The sequence below is a fragment of the Calonectris borealis genome, chromosome Z (assembly GCF_964195595.1).
Source record: "Calonectris borealis chromosome Z, bCalBor7.hap1.2, whole genome shotgun sequence".
Classification (NCBI taxonomy): Eukaryota; Metazoa; Chordata; class Aves; order Procellariiformes; family Procellariidae; genus Calonectris; species Calonectris borealis.
Genome location: NC_134352.1, coordinates 27,255,160 through 27,279,173, shown reverse-complemented (window position 1 = coordinate 27,279,173; position 24,014 = coordinate 27,255,160). Strand labels below are relative to the sequence as shown.

Below are 24,014 nucleotides of genomic sequence, written 5' to 3'. Positions count from 1 at the left end.
CAGCTGAAACTGGCTCTGTCTGACATGGGGACAGTTTCTGGTGTCTTCTCAGAGAAGCCACCCCTTCAGCCCCCCTGCTACCAAAGCCTTGCCACGTAAACCCAATACAAGGATTTACCTGGCAAAGAAGACTCAGGGCTCCTCTTCATTCTTCTGAATGTCTCTTCAGGTCTCAGTAGAGTGAAACTGAAAGGTGAGTAGTCTGTTTTGGAATGGGAGCTGCTATAATTTTTCTGGTGGAGTAATGCATAAAGTACTACATAGTAACGCTTCTGGAACACTGTACAAAATATTTGCAGTGTTCCTGTAAACAGAAGGAAGCATGTTCATAGTTGTCATTTAGCATAGATTATGGCTCTTCATCTGACAGTCTCAGCGCTGTGCTTGGCTTGTAGGCACAACCAAGTGGCTGGCTAAAAGCAACAAATAAAGGTTACTCTTCATTTTCTCTTTTGGGAGGTTCTTGTCACGTTACTTCCTGACAGATCTGGAGACTGCCCTACCCCATTGCCTGTAATGGAGGAGCTTGGGACTAGCAGATAGAGCTAGTCACACATTGGACTGAGAGTCTAGACAGGACAAAAAGGTGGTAGGCACCCAGACAGGGATTCAGTAAAATAAAAACAACCCTTCTCTCTCCCTCTACTCCATTGAAAAGCAGCTGACTTTATCCACTCCAACCAGGAGGCTGCAAACCCATCACTCTCCTCCCGGACTCTCCCAGGACTGCACCACGACTTGCTCCACTGCACCCCAGCACAGGGACAGCCATACCTTTGCTACATTCCTCTCCCCATCTCCGTAGTGGGCTGACAGCTGCTACTCACCACTTCATAGGATGTGTGGTAGAACAGAACAGTATCTGTGTGTAAATATTGATGTTTTGTATTACTGACTAGTCACAGAGTAGACATTGAATATTTAAGTAAATTGGAGAGGATATGTATCTTTTGCTGTGAAAGGTACGGTAATAAATAAGTCATGTATGGTTTGCTCGCAGTGTTCTCTTCAGCAGCTTCTGTGTCTTGACATTCTTTCCCTCTTTTTCTGCCTTCTGCCTGTCCTGTCTCCTTTCTCTTCCTGGTCATCTGTCAGACCTGAGGAAATGCTATTCTTGAGCATGGGCCTTATTAGTAGTTTTACAGTCTCACATTTAAATCTAAAGTATTACCAAGTTTCTTTGAATCATCTGTAGAAAGGTGTTACACATCCAAACAAAGCACTTGAGATCACAGTCGCTCCTGTCAGCTCTCTGAGTTCAGACTCCACTGGTTCTTTCTTCTTCCCCTCTCCCCTCTGCTTCACCCTTGCCCCCTCCCCATACTTTCTGCTCCACCAGCAGCCCAAGAAACTGTCTGTCGATGATTTGTTACACCATAAATAATGTTGCAGAATTGGAATTTTAAAACCGGTAAAATGCGTCAGCAGGAGTGAGGCAAACATTTTTGCTGTTATATGTACTGTTAATGAAACTGTTAGGTATAGTGGTTCTAGCAGGAAGATGTAGAAAGCTTTTTGTCATCCCCCTGAGACTACCTGAAAAATTGCTATTAAAATCATTCGGGTTTTAACTACTTAATTTGAATTGGAAGAAGCTGGTGATGGATGCAATTTGAATACACCTACAGCAGTAAGAACTGAAACTTTTAAGGTACCAGTGGGGGAGAGGGTGCAGGGGAGTGGGCTGTTTTGTTGTTATTATGTATATATATGTACAGAATCATGTAACAGATGAGCACCACTTAGGCTTCTTGTACAGTTACCTGTTTGTTAAATTCCACAATGTAAGTGTCACAAAGTGTTTTGTAGTTGTTTTGTTATAATGGCATTTTCAAAAGTTGTTTTCTTGAGTGGTTCGTGATTTAGAAATGTTTTATAGCTATTTAATGTATAATGTGTTGGTTTGTTTCTTGAGATAACAGATGAGAAGCATTTCTACTCTAGTTTTGTTCCATTCGTTTCCATTAGAGTGCAGTAGAGGCAGTGTGTATTGGTTCTTCTGATAGCTGTAGCGACACAAAACTTGGTGAAATGCTTCTGTTTATACAGGAGTTGTATATGTTTTTATTCGTAACATAGCTGTTAAAACTTTTGAGCCTCTTTTACATGACTGTTACAGCACTGCTGCTATGTTGAGCTGATTTGTTGCTGACAGTTACTGGAATGCTAATCTTTGCGGTCTAAGTAAATATGGGAAACACCAGGGCTGGATTCCTGAGCTGCTGAAACATGTGGAATGGGGACAGGAAAACTATTTGTGGGAATATCTGTTAACATTTAGTGAGGACTACATTTTGGCTTATTCTCTTAGAATATACGTGTAGAATTCCTTTAGAATATACTTGTGGAAGTGGAGAAATGTTCTGTTAGAAAAAAAGTCTGTAGTGTGCCACTGGAGTGAACACTGGACTTGGAGTACTTAGCAGGCTACCGAAATCTGTGATTCAAATACAGCCCTATTTGTATGTTAATGTTAAGTTTGTCTATGTGTCATTTTATGTATTTAGAATGTTATTTTGTATACCTTCCGCTAATAAGTGATAATAATAGCAGTTAAACTTAAGGATTTTTACTTCTCCTTTGCAGCGTGCCATTTTAGTGCCATCTAACTTATTAGGGAAAAACAGAGATGGGTTTATTTTAAGATGAGAATATAGAATGAGCAGATTTATTGTTTTCTTTAAACATTTTCTTTCTTTTTTTTCCTTTTTTTTTTTTTTGGTCAAGACGTATCATGGGGTGGTCATGAATAGGAAGTTTTAGGACAGGTGGAATGAACAGGCCATACATTTGGTTGGAAGTCCTTTTAAGAAACAACACTGTTAGTTAAATTGTGTTTTTCAAAATTAGTGGAGATTTTTTTATCTGTAAGCTGTAAAACAGAAGTCTTATGTAACAGCTGAGGTTTGAAGGGAACATAGTCTAATTAATTTTACCTGGAAAGGTCATTGCACGGTAGGAGATTGTTGCCTGGATATACTTGATGCTATCTCTTTGGAAATGGGTCATTGTATATTCCAGCATGAAGCTTTGGGTTTTGTCTTGCTTACATTGCAATTTTCCATGGCTGAGGCATGCATGTAATCTTCTAATCTTCAGTGCCTGGTGAGCTTATGCTCATGCACCAAGTACGAGAGGATCTAACATAGAGCGTCTCTGCCCCTGTATTGCTGCTGCTGCTCACTTCTTAATACAGAAAAATGGTACTGGGAAGACTCTTCCTGGCTCCAGGGGCAGTAAGATGGAATTCTGCATAGGGCACCATGTGTTAGAAGTTTCTCCCGTCAGCACTGACAGTACTGCTGGGGCAGGACGGCAGCTCCATCTTCTTGCTCTGCCATTTATTATTTCTCCTTGGTGTACAAGTTGAGAACCACATTTTTATCCAAGCATGGTCTTACTGCATTTTTGACTCCTTACACAAGGAGACTTGTGTAAGTTGTTCACTGTAGTTGCAGCCATTTACTCTCATATTTCTCTTTCCATGTCTCTTCTTGGGCTCTTTTTATTTCACATACAACAAGAAAGAAGGGGATTTCTCAATTTTTATAATAGCCAAAGTATTTGGAGGGAAAGAATTTAAATTCCGTCCCTGAAAGCATTTATTCTAAAAAATAAATAAATTATTCATTATATCCTGACTCAAATTAATGCTAATGGCAGTAGCTTACAGCATCTGCTATCTGGGAGATAAGCTGGTGATCATCAGCAGTCAGAATTCCAATTTATATGCAATTCTATGAGTACATGCAGTAGTTTACAAGCCTGAAAAGTGTCAGTATCTTTTCTTGATCCTGAGACTTTGGTCTTATTTTTACAAACTGAAAACTCTGGGGCCCAGTGACAATAGCATGGAGTGGCAATCTAGTAATTCATCCGCCTTCAGACAGGTGAACAAAGTAATAAACCTTGCAGAAAATAATCTGTTAACTCCAGGCAGACTATGTGACTGTTCCAAGCCTGTTTTCCGCAAGTGAAGCTCCACTTGAAGGTCTGCTTGCTGCCAATAACACCACCACTCTCCAGATTCTTGAGTTAGGAAGGTAGAAAAACACTATGTTTCAGACAGGTTTGTTAGGGAATTAGGCTTGTCAGGTTATATCTTTGTGTCATTTGTAGACAAATATGTTGTGCTTTCCCTTCGATCTTTATTTGTATGGTTTCTATTTGCTTTGGGAAGTAATCACTTTGGGTTAGAGAGACTCAGGGAGTGCCAGAGATCCTCATGAAATAACTAGTCATTAATTGCACACAAACTTCACAACTTCTGCTCTCGCAAAGTGTGCTACAGCAATAGGTAGGGGAAAGAAAGCTTAAAAAACCTCTTTTGATGACCTCCTGCTTATCTGCTTCAAGTGATTGCTTTTCCTTCTTTATGAGAAAACCTTAAGTTTTAAAAAGCTGTTCAGACACTTGTTTCCAATGTACAGAATTTGGGTGGTGGGAGGGGAAGCTGATGCAAGAGGAACTGTTAAACTTCATTTTCAGATCTTACTGATTTTTTGGGGTCTTTTCTGTTTTGAACACCATTTCAAAATTCTGTATTAGTTGCCAGTATGTGTTGGCAATAACTGCTGCTTTTCTGAAGCTTGCTAGAAATAGAATTTGGAAAGCTCGCTTTCTTTACCCTTTCATAAACAGGATTGATTTATCTCAATACCTGATTTCTAACTCTATTGGGAGCAAGTTGAATTAGGTGTTTGAAATTTCATTTTGTTCTTGTTGCTCGAAGGACAAATGGCTGTAGTTTCACATTATAAGGGAAAGTAATTTTTCATTAGCGGAATTGAAGGAGAGCCGATACGTAACAAATACGTTTAAGAAATGCATCTTTTTAATCCCCTGCTGTCACTCCAGGATCTGTTGTTCGGACCTCAGCTTCAGCTTCTGGATCTGAAACAGCTGTATTGTTTACCCACGCTTAACCTATTGCTCTCTGACTTAGGACAGATTCTTTCTGGGTAACTTTTGATCTGTTTACCACCCTCTTTCACAGGAACCTGAATGGTTGATCACCATTGGGAATTTACTATTGCTTCACTTCGTTCATAGAACAGCCAAAGTAATTTTGTCAGGTATTTAAAGACAAATTCAGTTCTGCTGAGACATCACTGTACATCAATGGCACTTACGTAATGATCCGACTAATAAACAACCTAAAGCGTTTGATCAGATGAGCTTCTAAACAAGTAACTGCTTGTTAATTTTCTAAGTAGTAATAATGGATTATAATTAATGGTATAAAGCCATGCACAACTTACAGCAAGAACAGTTACCTAGTTAAAACAACAGAAGACTGAGCTCTGAGTCTCTGTTTCCGTATACAAGTTATTTGACCCAAGATTTTATTTTCACGACTGGTTAAAAGGGTACAATATGTGTTCACTTTACTAGTTCATTAGTGCTTAGAAGTACTTCTGACAGAAGGCGGTGCTAGTATACATCTCTGTAAATATTAATTTTTCAGTGTGAAAATAAAGCAATGCTTTGTTGGAAATAAATAAGCAAACATCAAGCTGGCACATACATTCTGCTTTCACACTGAAGACTCACTCAGTTTTTTAAAGAATAGGTTTCTATTTAAGTATAGTCCTAATGGAGGCTTTATAGTTTTCATCAGCATTTTTGTCTGTTTGCCATTCCCATTTGATCAGGAAACTTTTGGGGAAAAAACAGCTGATGCAGGGATGGTGAGTTAAACATCGCAAGTATTGGAGAAGACTTTTGTTCTTTTACTTTTTGTATAAAAGATATACTCTGCACTTCACCCTTCTTAAGTTAGGAAAAAAATGCATTTGACAGTTTTTACTTTTGTGAGTTATATTGTCTATTTTTAAAATGTCTGCATTAGTAGTTTGAAAAGATCTTGAAATTATTCCCCTGCTCTAAACATACATGTAAAAGTGTGGATTGTGTGTAGTGTGCATGGTTTTATTTCTGATGCTTTGCTCAGAGGTATGTAAATGTCCAAATGCTTTTTGTAAATGAGAAGGATTTATTTTTATGTGCCTTTATCAAGTGTGTTTTTTCTTTTTGGTTTTTTGTTTGGATATTTCTTTTAGGTTAAAAGTTGTTGTATCATCTCAGGGAAGCAGTAGCCTATTGTGGATTTCTTGGAGCAGCAATTCAAACCAATAATGAGTAGATGATATCAGTTAAACCGTGTCTGGCAGACAACGTCATCACAGTGGCAACACCGCACAAGCAACATCAAAGAGCAGGGGACTTTTGTGTTCCCGAGTCAGCGGGAAACATGCCCAGTATCTCAGCTGCCAAAGCGGCTGCAGTTTCTACATAGATCTCTATAGATCTTGTAACCATGTCTGTTAGCGCAACCGAGAATGATCCTCCTAGATTCTTCGTGGGTGGAGAAGATGGAGAAGAATTATTGGATTCAGCCAGATCTACAGATTACGAACATTTCTATGACCATGGGGAAGAAGAGGAGGAAGAGTATGACTCTGTATGTACTGTAGGGGCATGTGTGTTCTATTCTGTATGTTCTCTAGCATTATTTTTTGTTCGTTTGTTTCTTTTTAAACAGAGGCGTAGGTTGGGTGTTGCACTTAGGAATACCACTGGGGGAAAGAAATTTTTAAAGGCTTATAACATGAAAAAAACCATAGAGTATACAGAAGAAAAGTGAAACTGTCTGTGCACAAAATAGCTCAGAAATCTAGAATAGTATTTTCTGGTTTACTAGTTTTCCTTTTCATAATTCACTTGTAATATTAGGTAATGAGAAGCCTTATGACTACTAAGTAGATGTAGAAAAATTAAATAGTTTAAAAATGAATTGCTAGTTAATTTCAGAGTAAGCCATAAGTATGATTTCATTCAGATTTGACATTTCTGACTTAGATTTTGATCCTGTGTATTTGTTCCTGATCCGATACTGACAAAAAGTAGTGTAGAGCTGTTGAAGTTTCATTTTTTGAGACATTTTTCATAAGGATGCAGTGCGACGTGCTGTCATGCTGCATTTTGTTGCCTGCTAGCAATTTACTTGATTAAAATCTGAATTAAAGGTGGTATGTGAATTTTAACAGAAAATATCTGCTCTAGTATTGTGCTGCTAAACCCCTGTTGTGTTCTGAGAAAACTTAAAAATAATAATTGCTTTTTTCCCCACCTCTTTAGCCACCAGAAAGACAAATCGCAGTTGGGATTTGTTCAATGGCTAAGAAATCTAAGTCCAAACCAATGAAAGAAATTCTTGAACGCCTCTCCATGTTTAAGTACATAACTGTGGTAATATTTGAAGAGGATGTTATTTTGAATGAGCCAGTAGAAAACTGGCCTTTATGTGACTGTCTCATTTCTTTTCATTCTAAAGGTAAATATTCTAATAATACCATAAATATTTTTGACATCAAAATACTTTTAACTAGTTTGAGAGTCTTTTTATTTTTTTTGTCGTGTAGTTTTACCGGATTTTTCTAGGAAGCGATTCATTTGTCTTAATATAATACAACTGATTTTTAAAATACAAGCTTTTTAAATGATACTGGTTTCATTGCTTGAGAAAGTCTTGTCTGACATGGTATTTAAAATAGCTATTCCGTTGGTAAATATTTGTGGAGCCAGTGGAAATGGTGATGTAATACTTCCTTGGTCCAATAACTGTGAAGGCATGCTACTTTCTCAGAGTGTTGCGTCTCTGGCCACTTGTTCATGTATCTCCGCTAATATCTAGGGTTTTTTTGGGGGCTGGGCAGTGAAATAAAGATGAGTAGACTGAACTTAAAAGTCATATTTTCAGGCAGAGGCAATAAAAGCTTAGTTCTGGCCCTATGGAAATAGAGGGCATGTGGAATGAGGAGGAGGGAATTGGACCACTACTTTTGGCAGCGTATATTGAAATTAGGTTGTAGTTTCATGACTTTCAGTCTTAAGCTGATGTGATGTGTGTCTTTGGTTGAGGGAGCATCCTCCTACTGCAGCCATATCTCTGATTGTACTCTAAAGCTTGATTATGAAGGTTCCAAACTGTTCGCTGGTGTTGTGTCTTGTAGTTTTAATTTATTTGCCTTAATAAATATTTTAGGATTTCCACTGGACAAAGCAGTTGCCTATGCAAAACTCAGGAATCCATTCATAATCAATGACTTGAATATGCAGTATCACATACAGGACAGGTAAGTAACACTAATTACCTGTAAACAGCAAACTACTACTTAGTAGGAGACTGTGAGAATCTGTTGGTATTGCATAGCAACAGTTCCAGTGTATTGTACAGTAATCTAAATAAAATTACAGTGAATGTTATGTTTTATTAATGTATGTATAGTTTTCTGGGATATGTCTTTAAGTGTGTTTTTTCTTTCACGGCTCTTATATAGATATGTCTGAAGATTTACTAAGGTAGAAATTTGGTGATACATTTGTCTGAAGCTTAGCAAATAAAAAAGTTTAAACTCTGAAAATATGTATAGCATAGCTATGTATCGCAACTGAACAACCTCTTATAACTGTAGAATTCATGTGACTTACTAAAGGTCTTTTTTCCTGTTAAGTGGATACTTAACAGAACTTGTTGGTATTCAAAGATCATGTGGTTATTCGAAGTGAATTTTCTTTTGGGGCTGCAATCATGCATAGCAAATATTAACAAAACAATAGTGAGCAGAATACATAAACATTGGAACTTTCTGAACAGTGAACAGACTTGCTATTTTGGATGCTTTCAGTTGCTGTCCTGTATAAACTTTTTCAACCCTTCACGTTAATCTCCTTTAACAAGAGAATTGTTCTATGTAAATTGCTGTTGCACTGCCAGAGTGGAGAGGACAGGACTGGCATAGCGTATTACATTTTTATTGATATTGATGAGGTCACTGCAAAGGTACAGCTGTATCAGTGACCTTTAAAGCATTATATTAATAAGTAGAGTATTATATCTTATCCTGTGTGATTTTAAAAAAAAATTTGTATGTATTTTTCTCCTCTCTTACTCATGGACTATAAAATACAAATATTGGCAGGATTTGTTGTCTTACTGTGCAACCTTTGTTCTTTTCTTCTAGGAGAGAAGTATACGGTATTCTTAAAGCTGAAGGCATTTTACTTCCTCGCTATGCAGTTCTGAACCGTGATCCAAACAATCCCCAAGGTGAAAACTGATGACTAAATTATCAACCATTGGCATCTTTGTTTGCACTGGAGAACAGTACATACATAATGGAAAGCTAAATGTCACTTGCTAGACAATTAATTAATTGGTGGAGAGGTTGATTTCTCCTCCAGTACTTAAAGTATTGTTGTGGATTAACCCCTACTGGCTGTGGAGGCAGTATGTGAAACAGAAAAGGTGTTGAGGCTGTGTAAGCACTGTTCAGTAATAACTAAAACATCAGACTGTTTTCGTCACAAATTCAAAACATAGCACCATACCAGCTGCTGTGAAGAAAATTAACTATATCTTAGACAAAGGCAGTACAAGTATGCATCTGAAAAGCATGATTCTGGAGCCTGGGGTTACAATCCTCTTACAGCCATTATAGAACATCTAGAATATAAGGGCCTCCAAACGCAAGCTGAGATTCTAATATGCCACCAAAGAGAGCAGCATTCATGATGTTACATTACCCACAATAATTACTAATTTTACTTAGGAAAGTAATATTGACGGAAACAAGTCAGGCTATTGAATACTTTCCCTTCTAAGTACAAGCAACCATGTAAGGGAAGTCTAGTCCAGACAGATCTGCAGATGATATACTCTGAATATAAATTGGAATTAATTTTTTCTGTACCTGAAAACAAATGTAACAGCTTTTTCTACTAAAATGAAAACTTACAGCAACAATAGGAGATTGCAATGGCAGGTCAAGACACAAGAGTAAGAGATAAGAAAAAATAAAGAAAATTGAAGTATTACTCTGGTGTAGCTCTTAAGAGGTAGGGAATTTATAGGTGAAAATGTCTGTGTAATCTAGGGGGAAGAGGACTCATTTATGCTACAAAAGTAAAATAAAAGCTGCTGCATACAGCCAACCAGTAGCAAAGAGATTCCTGATCCCTGATTCCAGAGGACCTAATCCTCTGTGCCAGGTACATCAATCACACAGTTCGAGACAGTTCTCAGCCTATTAGAAGTACTACTGCGTGTGGCACCACAATTCACTGTCCATCTGCCATCCCCCTGATACTTCAGAGAAAGGCACTGAAGAAAGAGAAACATTTCTAAAAAAATACCACCCATGCACGCTTATGCATCTGTAGGAGACGATTTCCCGTCTGACACTGAGGGAATCAACAGAAATCCTGGAACATAGTATTAAAGTAACATAATATAGAAGTGGTACAGCAGACATGTTCAGCACATGATCATCAAGTTTTTGTGCACTCAGTAACAAATCAATGAACCAAAAATGTAATATATTCTTTTTATTTCAAAATTATGAAGTACAAAATCACCCCAAATCTCTAATAATTTCATTCCATGAATATATTATTACATCTGTGTTGTTTGCACTGTTTCTTCAGAATGCAACTTGATTGAAGGAGAAGATCACGTGGAAGTGAATGGAGAAATTTTCCAAAAGCCTTTTGTAGAAAAGCCAGTTAGTGCTGAGGACCACAATGTTTACATTTATTATCCAACATCTGCTGGGGGTGGAAGCCAGAGGCTCTTTCGAAAGGTGAGGGTATTGTACTAAAGCTATTGGAAAGTTGTAGATGTCTAACAGAGTTGCAGAGTAATTCTGTCCTATCCATGTGTTAGCTGGGACCTGTTTTGTCATGTTCTGCTTGTATAGTAGTGTCAGATCAGAGAAATTAATTTCAGAAGAACATGTAGATTGAATGAAGACCCTTGTTCCTTGCAGTAGATTGTCAACCACTGCATATTCTTACAGGTAAAAGAAGCATACACTATCAGTGCACTTTTAGAATCTTATGAAAGTCTTTTGGGAATGATCAAAATCTACTTGCTTCATTTGGTACAGGAAGTGTTTTCTCAGTACAAGTGTGTTATTTTAAGGAGTTTTAAAGTTTCTCAGACAGTAGCCTATGAGTTTATTAATAAAAAAATATTCATTTCAGATTGGCAGCAGAAGCAGTGTTTATTCCCCTGAAAGCAGTGTGAGAAAAACAGGCTCCTATATTTACGAGGAATTCATGCCTACAGATGGCACTGATGTGAAGGTATGACTACTGCACGTTCTTACTTATATTTAGAACAATCAAGTGCTCCAAGAGCACGGTTTTAAAGATGAAAGTATATCTTTGTGTCTAGGATTAATTTTAATGAAGTTTTGGTACAGTTCATAAGTAAAGAATGTAATTCTTTCTAGCTAAACACAGTACTCGTAATGTAATGCAGTTTTGCCTATGTTGTTGGAATCAAGTGCTGGAGGCTTATTACCCAACATATTGTCTTTCTTTTGTGTTTTATTAGTGCCAGAACAGCATATACTTTCCCTTGTAAAGAGATAGATGCTGCCTAGATATTTTGTCTGAAGGTTACAAATAAATCTGTAATTGAAATAGATTTTAGCAACTATCTTAGTACTCTAATTAATAAACAAGTTACTTACTGAAATTATATGAAGTTGCAGAAAATAATGCATTGACCTTATCTGTAATTATTTTCACTCTTTTGTTCATTTGTTTTCGTAACAGATGTAAAGATTAGGTATCATAAGAGTATTGAAATAGAGCAATAACAGAATAGGTGTTAAGCCAGCCATGTATGGAGATCGCTTTCTTTCCCTTTGTGTTAGTTCTGGCTATTCTAAGCCCGTCACAAAACATGTGAAACAAATGTTTTACAATGTGCATGAGAGGTCACCGTATTTAGACAAAAGGTGGAGGTTTACAGAGTGTGAGATATAATCCAATCTTAGGCCAAAGAGCCCTTTTATCAATTGCAGTCAACTTTTTCCACTTGGTTATACATGAGGACAATGCTTGTTTTATGTCCTCAGACAAATTCCCCGTTCTTTAAGTTGCTATGTTTTCATGAGCTATACTCTTCAGGTGGTTATACTGTGCAACACTTTGCAATAGGTTAATCTGAGTTAACAGACATCTGTAAGAGCTTTACAAACTGTTTCCAAAAAGAAAAGTTTCTTGCAACGTGAAGAGATGACTTCAGGGGTAGGGACTATTTTGACTACTTGTTGTACTGTAGTCATCAAGCAGCAACTGTGGACTTTAACACCCCAAATAAATAATGGATTTTCTTCAAGTAACAAGTCTGTCAGCTTTGTATTAGGCAGCTTCACCCAACTCGCCCTCTTGCCTGAATTGACTGAATTGGCAGTATTTGCAATCAACTGGTTTAGTTGAATAGTTTTTATCAAAGCTTAGGGGTTTGTTTTTAATTAAAGTGACAGTAGCTCATTTTCGAGAGCTGCTGACAAGTCTCTTCTAGCATATGCCCCAATCCTTTCAGTGAGCATCGAACCTGCAGCAGAGTAGATATCACAGTCATTCTCTCAAGCCCCTGCCTTGTCATGCTAAAACTGGGCAGACCTTTGCCTTGTTTAGTCCTGCCTAAAATATGAAAATATTTTTTAATGAAGAGAATCATTTAGTCCTGCAGCCAGATTTTCATAATCAAGTAAACTGAAATAATTCTCAAATTAATCGGCTCTCCAAGTTCTGCTGATGTTTTGGAGAGGAAAACATGATTCTTTACTTCTGTACCACCATAATTAAAAAATTAACTTTTATTCATCAAGTTTTATAATTACTGTTTTTCTTTACCTGTTCTCCAGCTGTTTTCTCCTCTTGCTTTATCCTAAGTTGTCAGTAAATGATGGCTGTTCTCTGAAGGCAGAGAATGCCATTAAGGAAGGTGCTTTAGAGTGACCTTATCAATGATGAAAGCAGCTAATATCTTTTGAAGTCATTATCACATTTGAGATAAATTTAGCAAGATGTATGCATATATGTAATGTAATTTAATTACACTGAATCAAGAGTTCCTGTTTTTCAATAAAGGTGTACACAGTAGGTCCAGACTATGCTCATGCTGAAGCCCGGAAGTCTCCAGCTCTGGATGGCAAGGTAGAACGAGATAGTGAAGGAAAAGAAGTGAGGTATCCAGTCATCCTGAATGCAAGAGAGAAGTTAATTGCTTGGAAAGTATGCCTTGCCTTTAAAGTAAGCTGATTACTTTCCTATCTGATCAAACATTTAGTGTTAATTAATTGTTTATTACATGAAACTTCCGCAGGGTTTTAGTGCACAGAACCAGCAGAGATAATTGCTGCAGAACTCCTAGGAAGGTGAAAAGTTGAACTTCCACTTTTAATCTAGAAGAATTCTTCCTTTAATGCATTGAAAAGTTCTGGATGGGTTGCTTATGTTGCATGAGTTTCCTGAATTCACATGTTGCTATTGTGCTTTGCTAGTCCACAGTGTCTATGTTATATGCGTAATATGTTCACACATTTTGTTAATGGTTTCTAAGTTAGCAAAACACAATTTTAGTAGTCAAGTTTTTGTAACTTTTGTTACCTAGTGTTTACATTGGGCCCAATTAAATATTAATTTGATACTTACATGACTGTATTTTCTTTATTTGAAGTGTTTGATATTTTCCATTTTTGTATAGTTTTAAGATTCCTTTGTTCAAAACTTCATTCAACCTCTTACCCTCCTTTCACCTGTCCTATTACAAGGCTGTCTTTCAGTCTGTCTCATTACTTATGTGTAACTGTGATGGCATTCTGGAGCTTGTAGGGTGTGAACCTCTATCACCAGCAAAGTGGGCTTTGAGATCTAAAAAAGTAAATAGCATCTAAAAAAGTAAATAGCTTTCTTGTTGAAATAGCATCTAGTGTCCTGTACTAATAATGTCAGTATTATGTCAATGTCAAAACTATCCTGTCAAATTTAAATTTGGACAAAAATGTTTTCATCGATATTTTGTCATTTCTTGCCTGCCACCCCTAAAAACTATGTGTAGGGGAAAACCACTGTCAGAATGGGGAATTTGTAGGCCCATCATTGCTTATGCTGTAAATCTTGAAAGTTAAGTTTGTGCACATGTGACTTTGACTTTCAATACTGATACTGCTAGGGATATATAGGAAGGGTAAAATCAAGTTGGGGATATAAACTTAAAAATGTGTAGATGTTTGCATGACATGAGCAACCTAACATGGAACTGGCAAAAGGTACTAAGTATAAAATCTGTCATATTTTTGTCATGTTTTCAGATGAATACCATGTTAAAATATAAAGTTTATTTAGCATAAGCAATCTTAAGGAAGGTGATCAATGACTTGAACTTTTATTCTTAAAAACAGCAAACAGTTTGTGGCTTTGATTTGCTGCGTGCTAATGGACAGTCCTATGTCTGTGATGTGAATGGCTTCAGTTTTGTGAAAAACTCCATGAAATACTATGATGATTGTGCTAAAATACTGGGGTAAGAGTTTACTGATTTATTTCAGGAGTTTTGCCTATTCACTCTGTTGTGTGTGACTATAGTTTATGTACTACTTGTTCCTTATTCCTAAATTAAATATTTAAAATGAAATATCACATAAAATAAGTTATTAAATTAAATAATAAAATAAATAAAATATTAAAAAGAGTCCGAAATCAATAAATAAATCCTAAATAAATTCCTTATTCCTAAAATCATCCAAAACATCTGAGTCTGAGTGTTTTGTGAATGCTTAAAGCTAACTGAATAAGTATTTTGAAAGCTGGATTAAGTTCTTAAAGGTAGTTGAGATTTTTTTCAAGTAGAGAAGCACCACTGGATGGTTATGCTTGCTGCTGTTTAATATGTGCCCAAATTAATGTACATTGTCCTTGATCTGAAGCTGGTGTATACTTGTATATTTGTAGATTTCATACCAGTAAATCCAAACTGATGTAGTATCAAGGTGTCTTCTGTCATACCATCTTCTCTCTGCTACTGGGAGCAAAAAAAGATATTACAAGGGATCATAGAGAATTGGGTAGTGAACTCTGTGCCAGTGAAATGTTGGCCTTAAAGTAGGCTGATCCCATTTTGGCCAATAAGATTGCACTGATGAGATACAGCATGACTTTCTGCATTATCGAATGGTCTAGGATCTTATTAAATGGAGGAAGAGCTAAGCTGAAATCTTAGATAACAACTGTAGTCCTGTTGTTTTAGGCCACTTCTTGAGTTAGAGTTACAATTCTCAGACTCACTTTGACTTCTCTTTATTCAAATTGTTGTAGCTGTTGTATTCTTTGAAAAAAGTTATCTCATCATTTTTTCTTGATGCTTAATTCCTTGAGGTAATACATTGCAGTGTTAAGTAACAGCAGATTTTTTTCGAGCTTTTTAGAAATTAAATTTTGGCTTATGCCACTTTAAGATGCACAGTTATTTTCCTCAGTGTTACTGTTCTTATGTAGATATTAATCTGAGGTTCAGTATATTTTGATGAAATACCTGGGAAACAGAACATTAGCAAGATTTATCAACCTTCTGTAGGTGGAGGCAGTGTTTTGTAGTTACAACCAGGTAAAGTATTACCTGTTTTTCCAGTTCTATCACAGAACCTTTTGAGAAATTACCACTAAAGGTACCAGTTAGACTTTAATGAGAATGGCTTGCTAATTATCAGGGACTTCCAGTTAGGCAATGGAGTCAGGTATCTGAATATTTAAATGAACAAGACGAAATCATATCCAAGGAACTCTTTTAGGAACTGGAGTTCAAAAACTGAGGTTTTTTACAAATCCAGGGCCAGTAGGCTAATACTGTCTCTGTAGCAGTTGTAGTAGCTTTAAATTGTTGTTTAAGTAAGTTTTTATTATACAGTTGAAAGAAAAATATGCATCTAGAGACTCATGACCACTAGTACTCTAAAACCACATTGATAAAAATGCATGTATATATTATCTATTTGGTTTGGAGTTTGTATGTGTTGTATAAGCTGTGCTTTAAACTCAGTGGGTTTTTTTCTTTTTAACCCCCTTTTTAGAAATATCATAATGAGAGAACTTGCTCCCCAGTTTCAGATACCATGGTCGATTCCTTTGGAAGCTGAAGACATCCCTATTGTGCCAACCACCTCTGGAACAATGTAAGAAAATAGTGGCTACACCTGAATTGTGCAAACTCCTAATGTAACTTTTGTGTGAATTTTCTTTTCTCTTACAAGGTGTGCCCACTTTGGCCTATGAACGCTTGTTTTGTGTGATGAAAACAAGGAAGGAATCACAATTGCTATGCCAGCAATCAGAGTTTCTGATCCTTAGTCAAGCTGAGTATAGAACAGCAGATTTGCAAGTGTAGCATCTTTTATGCATAGCTTCCTTCACTGCTAATCATTGTTCCGGCACCAACTTAATATGCGCTTCTAATAAACATGCTCTCTCATTTAATGAACCTCAAAATCGTTGTTTTAAAAACTGCTTAAAGTAGATATTCTCTAGTTACCCAAGTCTTAAAATCAATATTTATATTTTATATCTTACATCATTTTCAGTTAACCTTATATTCTTGCATATCCTTCCATCACTTCTGTAGTTATGTCAGATAACTATGACTTTGTCAATTGTCTTGATTCATGGTGGTTTTAATATTAAGTAAAAGACCCTTATATATAGAATTGTGAAATATAACTCTCTTGAAATTTCAGGATGGAGCTTAGATGTGTTATAGCTGTAATACGCCATGGGGACCGAACACCAAAACAAAAAATGAAAATGGAAGTAAAACATCAGAAGTAAGTAGAGTCTTGGTAAAAATTAGTTTGGATGCTTTAGAGCAGAGCTCACTTCTTGGGGATGTGCAAGCAATTAATTGAGCAGGAATTGCATCATACAAGTTGTTTTTTCTTTTCTTTTCTTTTCTTTTAAATCTGACTGATGTTGCAGGTAATTAACAAGCATACATCTCTCTTTTTAAAAGGACTGTCAAATTACATGTGCAGACTTCCTTCATCACATGCTGTGCCTTGTGATCAGTCCTGATTGGTCTTAATGAAAATGCATTTATCTCTATAGATGTCTTTATTCAAAATAATGCAGCCGAGAATATTTCTGGTTCACCATTTGACTGTGACTTCTGCCTTTCTCTTTTTATCATAACTGTTCTTGTGTGAGCTGTCATCTTACTGCACCACCTTTTTGTCTTTTACTTTTGTCAAAGTTTGATGACCGAATTTCTGGTAGATACCATCTTTATGTTAGCATTCATAAAGTGCCTCACATAATTGGCCTGGAATTAGGTGCAATTTCAGTAAAATGGGACTAGATTCTTGCATTCAAAGATACATGCTGTAAATGTGTAGGACTGCTCATTTGGTATTTTTGGTCCCTACTTCTTTTCAGGATCATTCTTGAAGATTAAGAATTGATACAGCTTTATATTCGCATATTATATAATTTGATATATAGAATATCTTCCCTTCTTTTTTTTTAACACTTAGCAAGTCAGTTAGAGATTTTTAGTGTTCTTATTTTTCTAATGTGTTGAAGATTGAAGACTTTCTTGTGAAATGGGATTTGAATGAAGGTTGGTTTGACCTCTGTAGTGCAGGTTTTAACATGCTTTTCAAATACTGTAAAGGTGCTAATTTCAGACCGCTTTAAGTTTAAGAGCCACTTGTTCAAGTAATATTTTAACTTATTAACTGTGGTTTTTAATCAATATTCTTTCTTTTAAAGGTTTTTTGATCTCTTTGAAAAATGTGATGGATATAAATCTGGAAAACTAAAACTGAAAAAACCAAAACAGTTGCAGGCAAGTTTGTCTTTATTTTCTTGCTGTGGTATTTTGTAAGTAGAAAACTATTTATTTAATTAAATCCTGTGTTTTTTTTCTTTAGGAAGTGCTTGATATAGCAAGGCAACTCCTTGTAGAACTTGGGCAAAACAATGATTCTGAAATTGAAGAAAGTAAAGCAAAACTTGAACAACTAAAGACTGTGTTAGAAATGTAAGTGTCTAATTTTCAGGCTTCATAGCAACAAAGTTGTATCTGCTACTTTGTCCTGTTTGACCAGTTACTGCTTGGATTGCAATGGTTATCAAATATGTAATGATATATTAATTCAAGCACAAGGGTTATCACGAGAAAGGATGTCATGTTTGACATTATGAAGGAGAACTGGGCCATCGCTCTGTTTTTTCTCCTTGTCTTTTTAATTGAACTTATTACTTTATCTAGTGTCTCAGTATACTTTCTACAGGAAAAAGTTACTTTCTTTGATCTCAAATTTTATCTTCTTGCATGTTTTTAAACTTAAAGTATTTGAGTGCAGGCTCTGCTTCTTGCAGTGTGTGACGTAATAAAATCTGATGGAGCCAGTAAGAACTTTCACTGTGTGTACTGTCTACTTACAGAAAATGGAGGATTCCAAATAAATAAGGCTTTGTATATTAAGCCTGAAATATTTAATAATTTAAAAAAAAAAAAGAGATAGAAACCTAAGGCATCAAAGTTTGTTAAAGATCTGGAGTCTCAGAACTCTAAATGGTAGTAGATAACTTTAATTTTAAAAAAATCAGGGCAAAGGCAGTTATTATTGAAATTTATTACAATTGTTTGAAATACTGAGTTCTGCTTGAGAACTTAATTGGCTAACAAAATAGGGGCCATGAACACTGCAGATCAGATTCTGGGTACTGATAGCCACTGTAGTTGTGGATCTGAATAGATGGATTACTGTGCAATCTGCAAATGCCTTTTTTTTTTTTCCCCTTTCAGTTTTATGTTCAATGTTGCAAAAAAAAGTAGTAGATAGTATTTTTAAATGGTTCATTATAGAATGGTTGATACTTCTGTAGTCACTCTGTGCTTGTTGAGTTAGGTTTGTTCAAAGCACTGCTTCAATAAACGGTGGTCAAATGCACAAATCAATGATCAGCATATATTTATTATATCCTGTTACAGGAGCATAGCAGGTGTGGAGGAAAATACTTTAAATGTTTCTCTCCCTCTTCCCCTCTCACTTTCCCCTGTTCCTACTTCAGGTATGGGCATTTTTCAGGCATAAATCGCAAAGTTCAGTTAACATATCTTCCTCATGGTTGCCCAAAGACTTCCAGTGAAGAGGAAGGTATTGTATTACTTTTGCACCTAATCACTTAATATCACGTGTGTTTAAATAGTCATGGACGGTGGTGTAACATGTCTTGATGTTAAGAAGAAGGAATATGTTGTTTTGAATGAATATTTGTATTGGCAGGTATTCAGAGTCTCTTAATCTGCTGAATCATACACCTAAAATTATGTAGTAAATTTGTATTCTAACACTGCTTTTTTGTAACAGAAAAGTAGGGTGAAAAGAAGCTTCAGTGATTCATTAAAAATGGTGGTTTGGGGCTGGGATAGGAAAATCCCACTCAACATTTACTGCTATCTTTAAAACTTCTATAAACTTTTCTGGTCCTTGACCCATGGTTATTGACTGAAATAACTGTAGGGTATTTAGCATCCAATTTTTTTAAATTTTCTGTCTTGATTTACTTTTTGCTTCAGATTTCATGCTAAATATTTTTCACTTATGTTTTCTCTGTAATTTAAATACTTCAGGTTTCTCTGTTTAAGTGCCCATTTAATTCTCCAGTTCAATATTTTCTTAACGTTAGAATGCTATTAAAGATTCATAATGTTACTTAAGCCCTGCATAGTCCAAATATTTTTGTTCATATGCAAAAAAAAAAAAAAGATTTATGATATACTTCACTACTAAATGCCTCTCTCTGTGTGCAATTAGATAATAGAAGAAATGAGCCATCCCTGCTTCTGGTTCTAAAATGGGGAGGAGAATTGACCCCTGCGGGCAGGGTTCAAGCAGAGGAGCTTGGAAGGGCTTTCAGGTGTATGTATCCAGGTGGACAAGGTAAAAAAAAAAATAAAATAAAAAAAAATATGTTGAATGACATAAGTCCCTTTTGAAGATAATCAAGTGCAAAATGAGAGTTTGAGCACAATGTTTGTTTGGTAGGAGATTATGCTGGATTTCCTGGATGTGGTTTACTTAGATTACATAGCACTTACCGACATGATCTCAAAATCTACGCTTCTGATGAGGGACGAGTTCAAATGACTGCAGCAGCTTTTGCAAAGGTACAATTTGAAATTGTATTTTCAATTTTAAAAATTCTGATGTTCTCAAGTTTGTTTTTTCTTTTGAAGACTGGGGGAGATTGATGGTTTATTAGAGTCCACAATGTATAATGAGGCTGTGTTTTAAAAGAAATGTATTTTCAAAGAGTATTTAGTTCAGTGTGAAAAAGTATCCAATTAATGTGCCAAGCATTTGAAGTTCTTTGAGCAGATGCCGACAGGTTTTAATTATACAGCCCTACCAATATACCTTAGTCCTTTCCATTAATAACCTCCATAATCTTAGAATCGTAGAATGGTATTGGTTGGAAGGGACCTTAAAGATAGAATGGTAGAATAGTTTGGGTTGGAAGGGACATTTTAAGGTCATCTAATCCAACCCCGCTGCTTTGGGCCTGGACATCTTCAACTAGATCAGGTTGCTCAGAGCCCCATCCAACCTGACCTTGAATGTTTCCAGGGAAGGGGCATCTACCACCTCTCTGGGCAACCTGTGCCAGTGTTTCACCACCCTCATTGTAAAAAATTTCTTCCTTCTATCTAGTCTACATCTACCCTCTTCTAGTTTAAAACCATACCCCTTGTCCTGTCGCAACAGGCCCTGCTAAAAAGTTTGCCGCTATCTTTCTTATAAGCCCCCTTTAAGTACTGGAAGGCTGTTATAAGGTCTCCCCAAACCCTTCTCTTCTCCAGGCTGAATAACCCCAACTCTCTCAGCCTTTCTTCATAGGAGAGGCGTAGATCCAACCCCCCTCATAGATCCAACCCCCCTGCCATGGGCAGGGGTAGCTTCCACTAGATCAGGTTGCTCAAAAGCCTCATCCAGCCTGGCCTTGAATGCTTCCAGGGAGGGGGCATCCACAGCTTCTCTGGGCAACCTGTTCCAGTGTCTCACCACCCTCACAGTAAAGAGTTTCTTCCTAATAGCCAATCTAAATCTACCCTCCTTTCAGTTTAAAACCATTACCCTTTGTCCCATCACTACACTCTCTGGTAAAGAGTCCCTCTCCATCTTTCCTCTACATCCTCTTCAAGTATTAGAAGGCTGCTGTAAGGTCTCCCTGGAGCCTTCTCTCCTCCAGGCTAAACAACCCCAACTCTCTCATCCTGTCCTCATAGGATGCAGTACTGCTGGATGCAGTACTATGAGGATGCGGTACTGCTGGATGCAGTACTATGAGGATGCAGTACTGCTGGATGCAGTACTATGAGGATGCAGTACTATGAGGATGCAGTACTGCTGGATGCAGTACTCAAGGTGGGGTCTCACGAGAGTGGAGTAGAGGGGGAGAATCACCTCCCTCGACCTGCTGGTCACACTTCTTTTGATGCACCCCAGGATGCGATTGGCAACATTTTTAGTTTGCACCTTGCTTATTTGTTTAGGGCTTACTTTCCTCAAATTTTGTCTATGACAGATTGTGTGTGTGTGTTGGTTAAAGCACAGACATTATAACTGATTTGAGATAATGTATTCATTTTACATGAGCAAAAATTGAAATTTTCAGTCACTTCAGTGATTTGGGCCAGAAGATTTGGAGTTCAAAAGGCAACACTTTTCATTGAAACCATCTTTCGTTCATTGATTTGTAACTTTATAGAGGAAATTAGAGGGTTTGAAGCTATTAGAAATGTGAAATTAGTAAACTACTTTGCATATATTTAATGGGAAATTGTACAGACTATACATTCATACTTTTTTTGGAATTAATAGAAGTAGTTTCCTAAAGTTGTTACAGGAGACTTTTTACTTCGGGCCTGTCAAAATGGATACCTAATAAGTAATACATGGTAGCGGTACTACATCTTGGCACTTAAAAATATTTTTTTACATGTATTTTTGGATGTGAGATTTTAAAAATTTTGTAGTGATGTTTAAAAAGCATGAACGTTTTTTTCAGTAAAAACTTGAATTTGTAGGAACTATTAATATAAAACACAGAATTCAGAACTTCCTATAATGCTTGCCAAAGTATTCTTTTACCCCTCTTCATGCTAGGCAAATTCCTCTTTTGCTCCTCCTCCCAAGTATTCCTTTGCATGCATAATACTTCTGCTTGGTAGTAATTTATTCACTTATTTCCTCATTTCAGTGATACAGATCTTTTAATTGTGTGAGAGGACACAGACAGTGCAAGTGTTATTCTTAAGTGAATGAGTTTCAGTAATAATGCAGACTGATAGAGACGTTTAGGTTTCAGGGGGCTTCTATAGGTCATCTAGCCCAACTCCACACAGCACAGAGCCGGTTTGGATGAGGTTTCTCAGATCCAGTCAAGTTCTGAGTATCTCCAGGAATGGAGATTCCACAGCCTCTCCAGGTTTTTAATTCCACCCCTCATTTTCAGGTCGTGTTTCTGTTCCTCCCAAGTAGCCCATCCCTGCTTCCACCTTCTGTGTGTTCCTTTTTTGTCCATGCTATCCTCCTGCATGACTTTCCATATGTCAGAGTGGACTGCTCTTGTGCTTTGAGGAAGTTGTCTTTGGAGATCATCCACCTTTGTCCTCAGGACACTACTCCATAGGATCCCGTGAACAAGCTAAAGTCTGCTTGTTTGAAGTCCAGGGCTTTAATGCAATTATTTGTCTTGTTCACTTCTCCAAGGATCTGTCATAATATCAGGTTCCAATTACCAAGGCTGCCATTGACCTCCACATTCCTGACACGTCTGAGTAACAGGTCCAGAGGAATGCCTCTGCTTGGTAGTTCATCAGTAACTTGTGTCAAAGAATTGTCTTGGGTGTTTTCCAGAAATACAGATTGCGTGTCCCCTGCAATATTGCCCATGCATGATATACCCAGGGCTAAGGGCCCTCATGGAAAACAGGGCTCGCAATCAGGAGGGGTTTCTCGGGTTGTGTTAAGATGGATGAGGGGATCGAGTGCTCCCTCAGTAAGTTTGCAGATGACACCAAGTTGGGCGGGAGTGTTGATCTGCTCGAGGGTAGGAAGGCTCTGCAGAGGGACCTGGACAGGCTGGATCAATGGGCTGAGGCCAACTGTATGAGGTTCAACAAGTCCAAGTGCCGGGTCCTGCACTTCAGCCACAACAACCCCAGGCAACGCTACGGGCTTGGGGAAGAGTGGCTGGAAAGCTGGCCAGAGGAAAAGGACCTGCGGGTGCTGATTGACAGCCGGCTGAACATGAGCCAGCAGTGTGCTCAGGTGGCCAAGACGGCCAACGGCATCCTGGCCTGTATCAGAAACAGTGTGGCCAGCAGGGGTAGGGAGGTGATCGTGCCCCTGTACTCGGCACTGGTGAGGCCGCACCTCGAATACTGTGTTCAGTTTTGGGTCCCTCACTACAAGAAGGGTATTGAGGTGCTGGAGCGTGTCCAGAGAAGGGCAACGAAGCTGGTGAAGGGCCTGGAGCACAAGTCTTATGGGGAGCGACTGAGGGAACTGGGACTGTTTAGCCTGGAGAAGAGGAGGCTGAGGGGAGACCTCATCGCGCTCTACAACTACCTGAAAGGAGGTTGTAGCGAGGTGGGTGTTGGTCTCTTCTCCCAAGTAACTAGCGATAGGACGAGAGGAAATGGCCTCAAGTTGCGCCAAGGGAGGTTTAGATTGGACATTAGGAGAAATTTCTTTACTGAAAGAGTGGTCAGGCCTTGGAACAGGCTGCCCAGGGAAGTGGTTGAGTCACCATCCCTGGAAGTATTTAAAAGACGTGTAGATGAGGCGCTTAGGGACATGGTTTAGTGGGCATGGTAGTGTTGGGTTGATGGTTGGACTCAATGATCTTAGAGGTCTTTTCCAACCTTAATGATTCTATGATTCTAAGAAGTCTTCATCTATTTTCCCTTTTAAATTGGGTGGTCTGTAGCAGAGGCCCACCATGATGCTGCCCTGTGCTTATTTGTCCTCTGATCTTTACAAATAATATCTCAACTTGTTTGTCACTGGTTTGAAAGCAAAGGTCCTGGTGTTCAAGCTACTCCTTTATATAGAGCCCAACTCTGCCTTCTTGCCTTCCTAGCTTCCAGA

General features: G+C 37.6%; 1 protein-coding gene across 2 annotated transcripts in view; it reads left to right on the top strand.

Annotated features, from left to right (window-relative positions):
• The window catches only part of PPIP5K2 (diphosphoinositol pentakisphosphate kinase 2), a 53,536-nt gene that overhangs the window by 4,605 nt on the left and 24,917 nt on the right, over positions 1-24,014 (top strand). For both annotated transcript variants that reach the window (XM_075137162.1, XM_075137163.1), the window contains 16 exons: positions 4,997-5,075; positions 6,063-6,463; positions 7,141-7,336; positions 8,048-8,138; positions 9,027-9,112; positions 10,489-10,643; positions 11,047-11,148; positions 12,952-13,113; positions 14,265-14,386; positions 15,930-16,031; positions 16,590-16,676; positions 17,620-17,695; positions 17,781-17,890; positions 18,928-19,013; positions 19,674-19,799; positions 19,905-20,026. In XM_075137162.1, coding sequence (XP_074993263.1) covers positions 6,320-6,463; positions 7,141-7,336; positions 8,048-8,138; positions 9,027-9,112; positions 10,489-10,643; positions 11,047-11,148; positions 12,952-13,113; positions 14,265-14,386; positions 15,930-16,031; positions 16,590-16,676; positions 17,620-17,695; positions 17,781-17,890; positions 18,928-19,013; positions 19,674-19,799; positions 19,905-20,026 — 1,767 coding nt within the window. In that variant the 5' untranslated portion in view covers positions 4,997-5,075; positions 6,063-6,319. The remainder of the gene's footprint in view (positions 1-4,996; positions 5,076-6,062; positions 6,464-7,140; positions 7,337-8,047; positions 8,139-9,026; positions 9,113-10,488; positions 10,644-11,046; positions 11,149-12,951; positions 13,114-14,264; positions 14,387-15,929; positions 16,032-16,589; positions 16,677-17,619; positions 17,696-17,780; positions 17,891-18,927; positions 19,014-19,673; positions 19,800-19,904; positions 20,027-24,014) is intronic.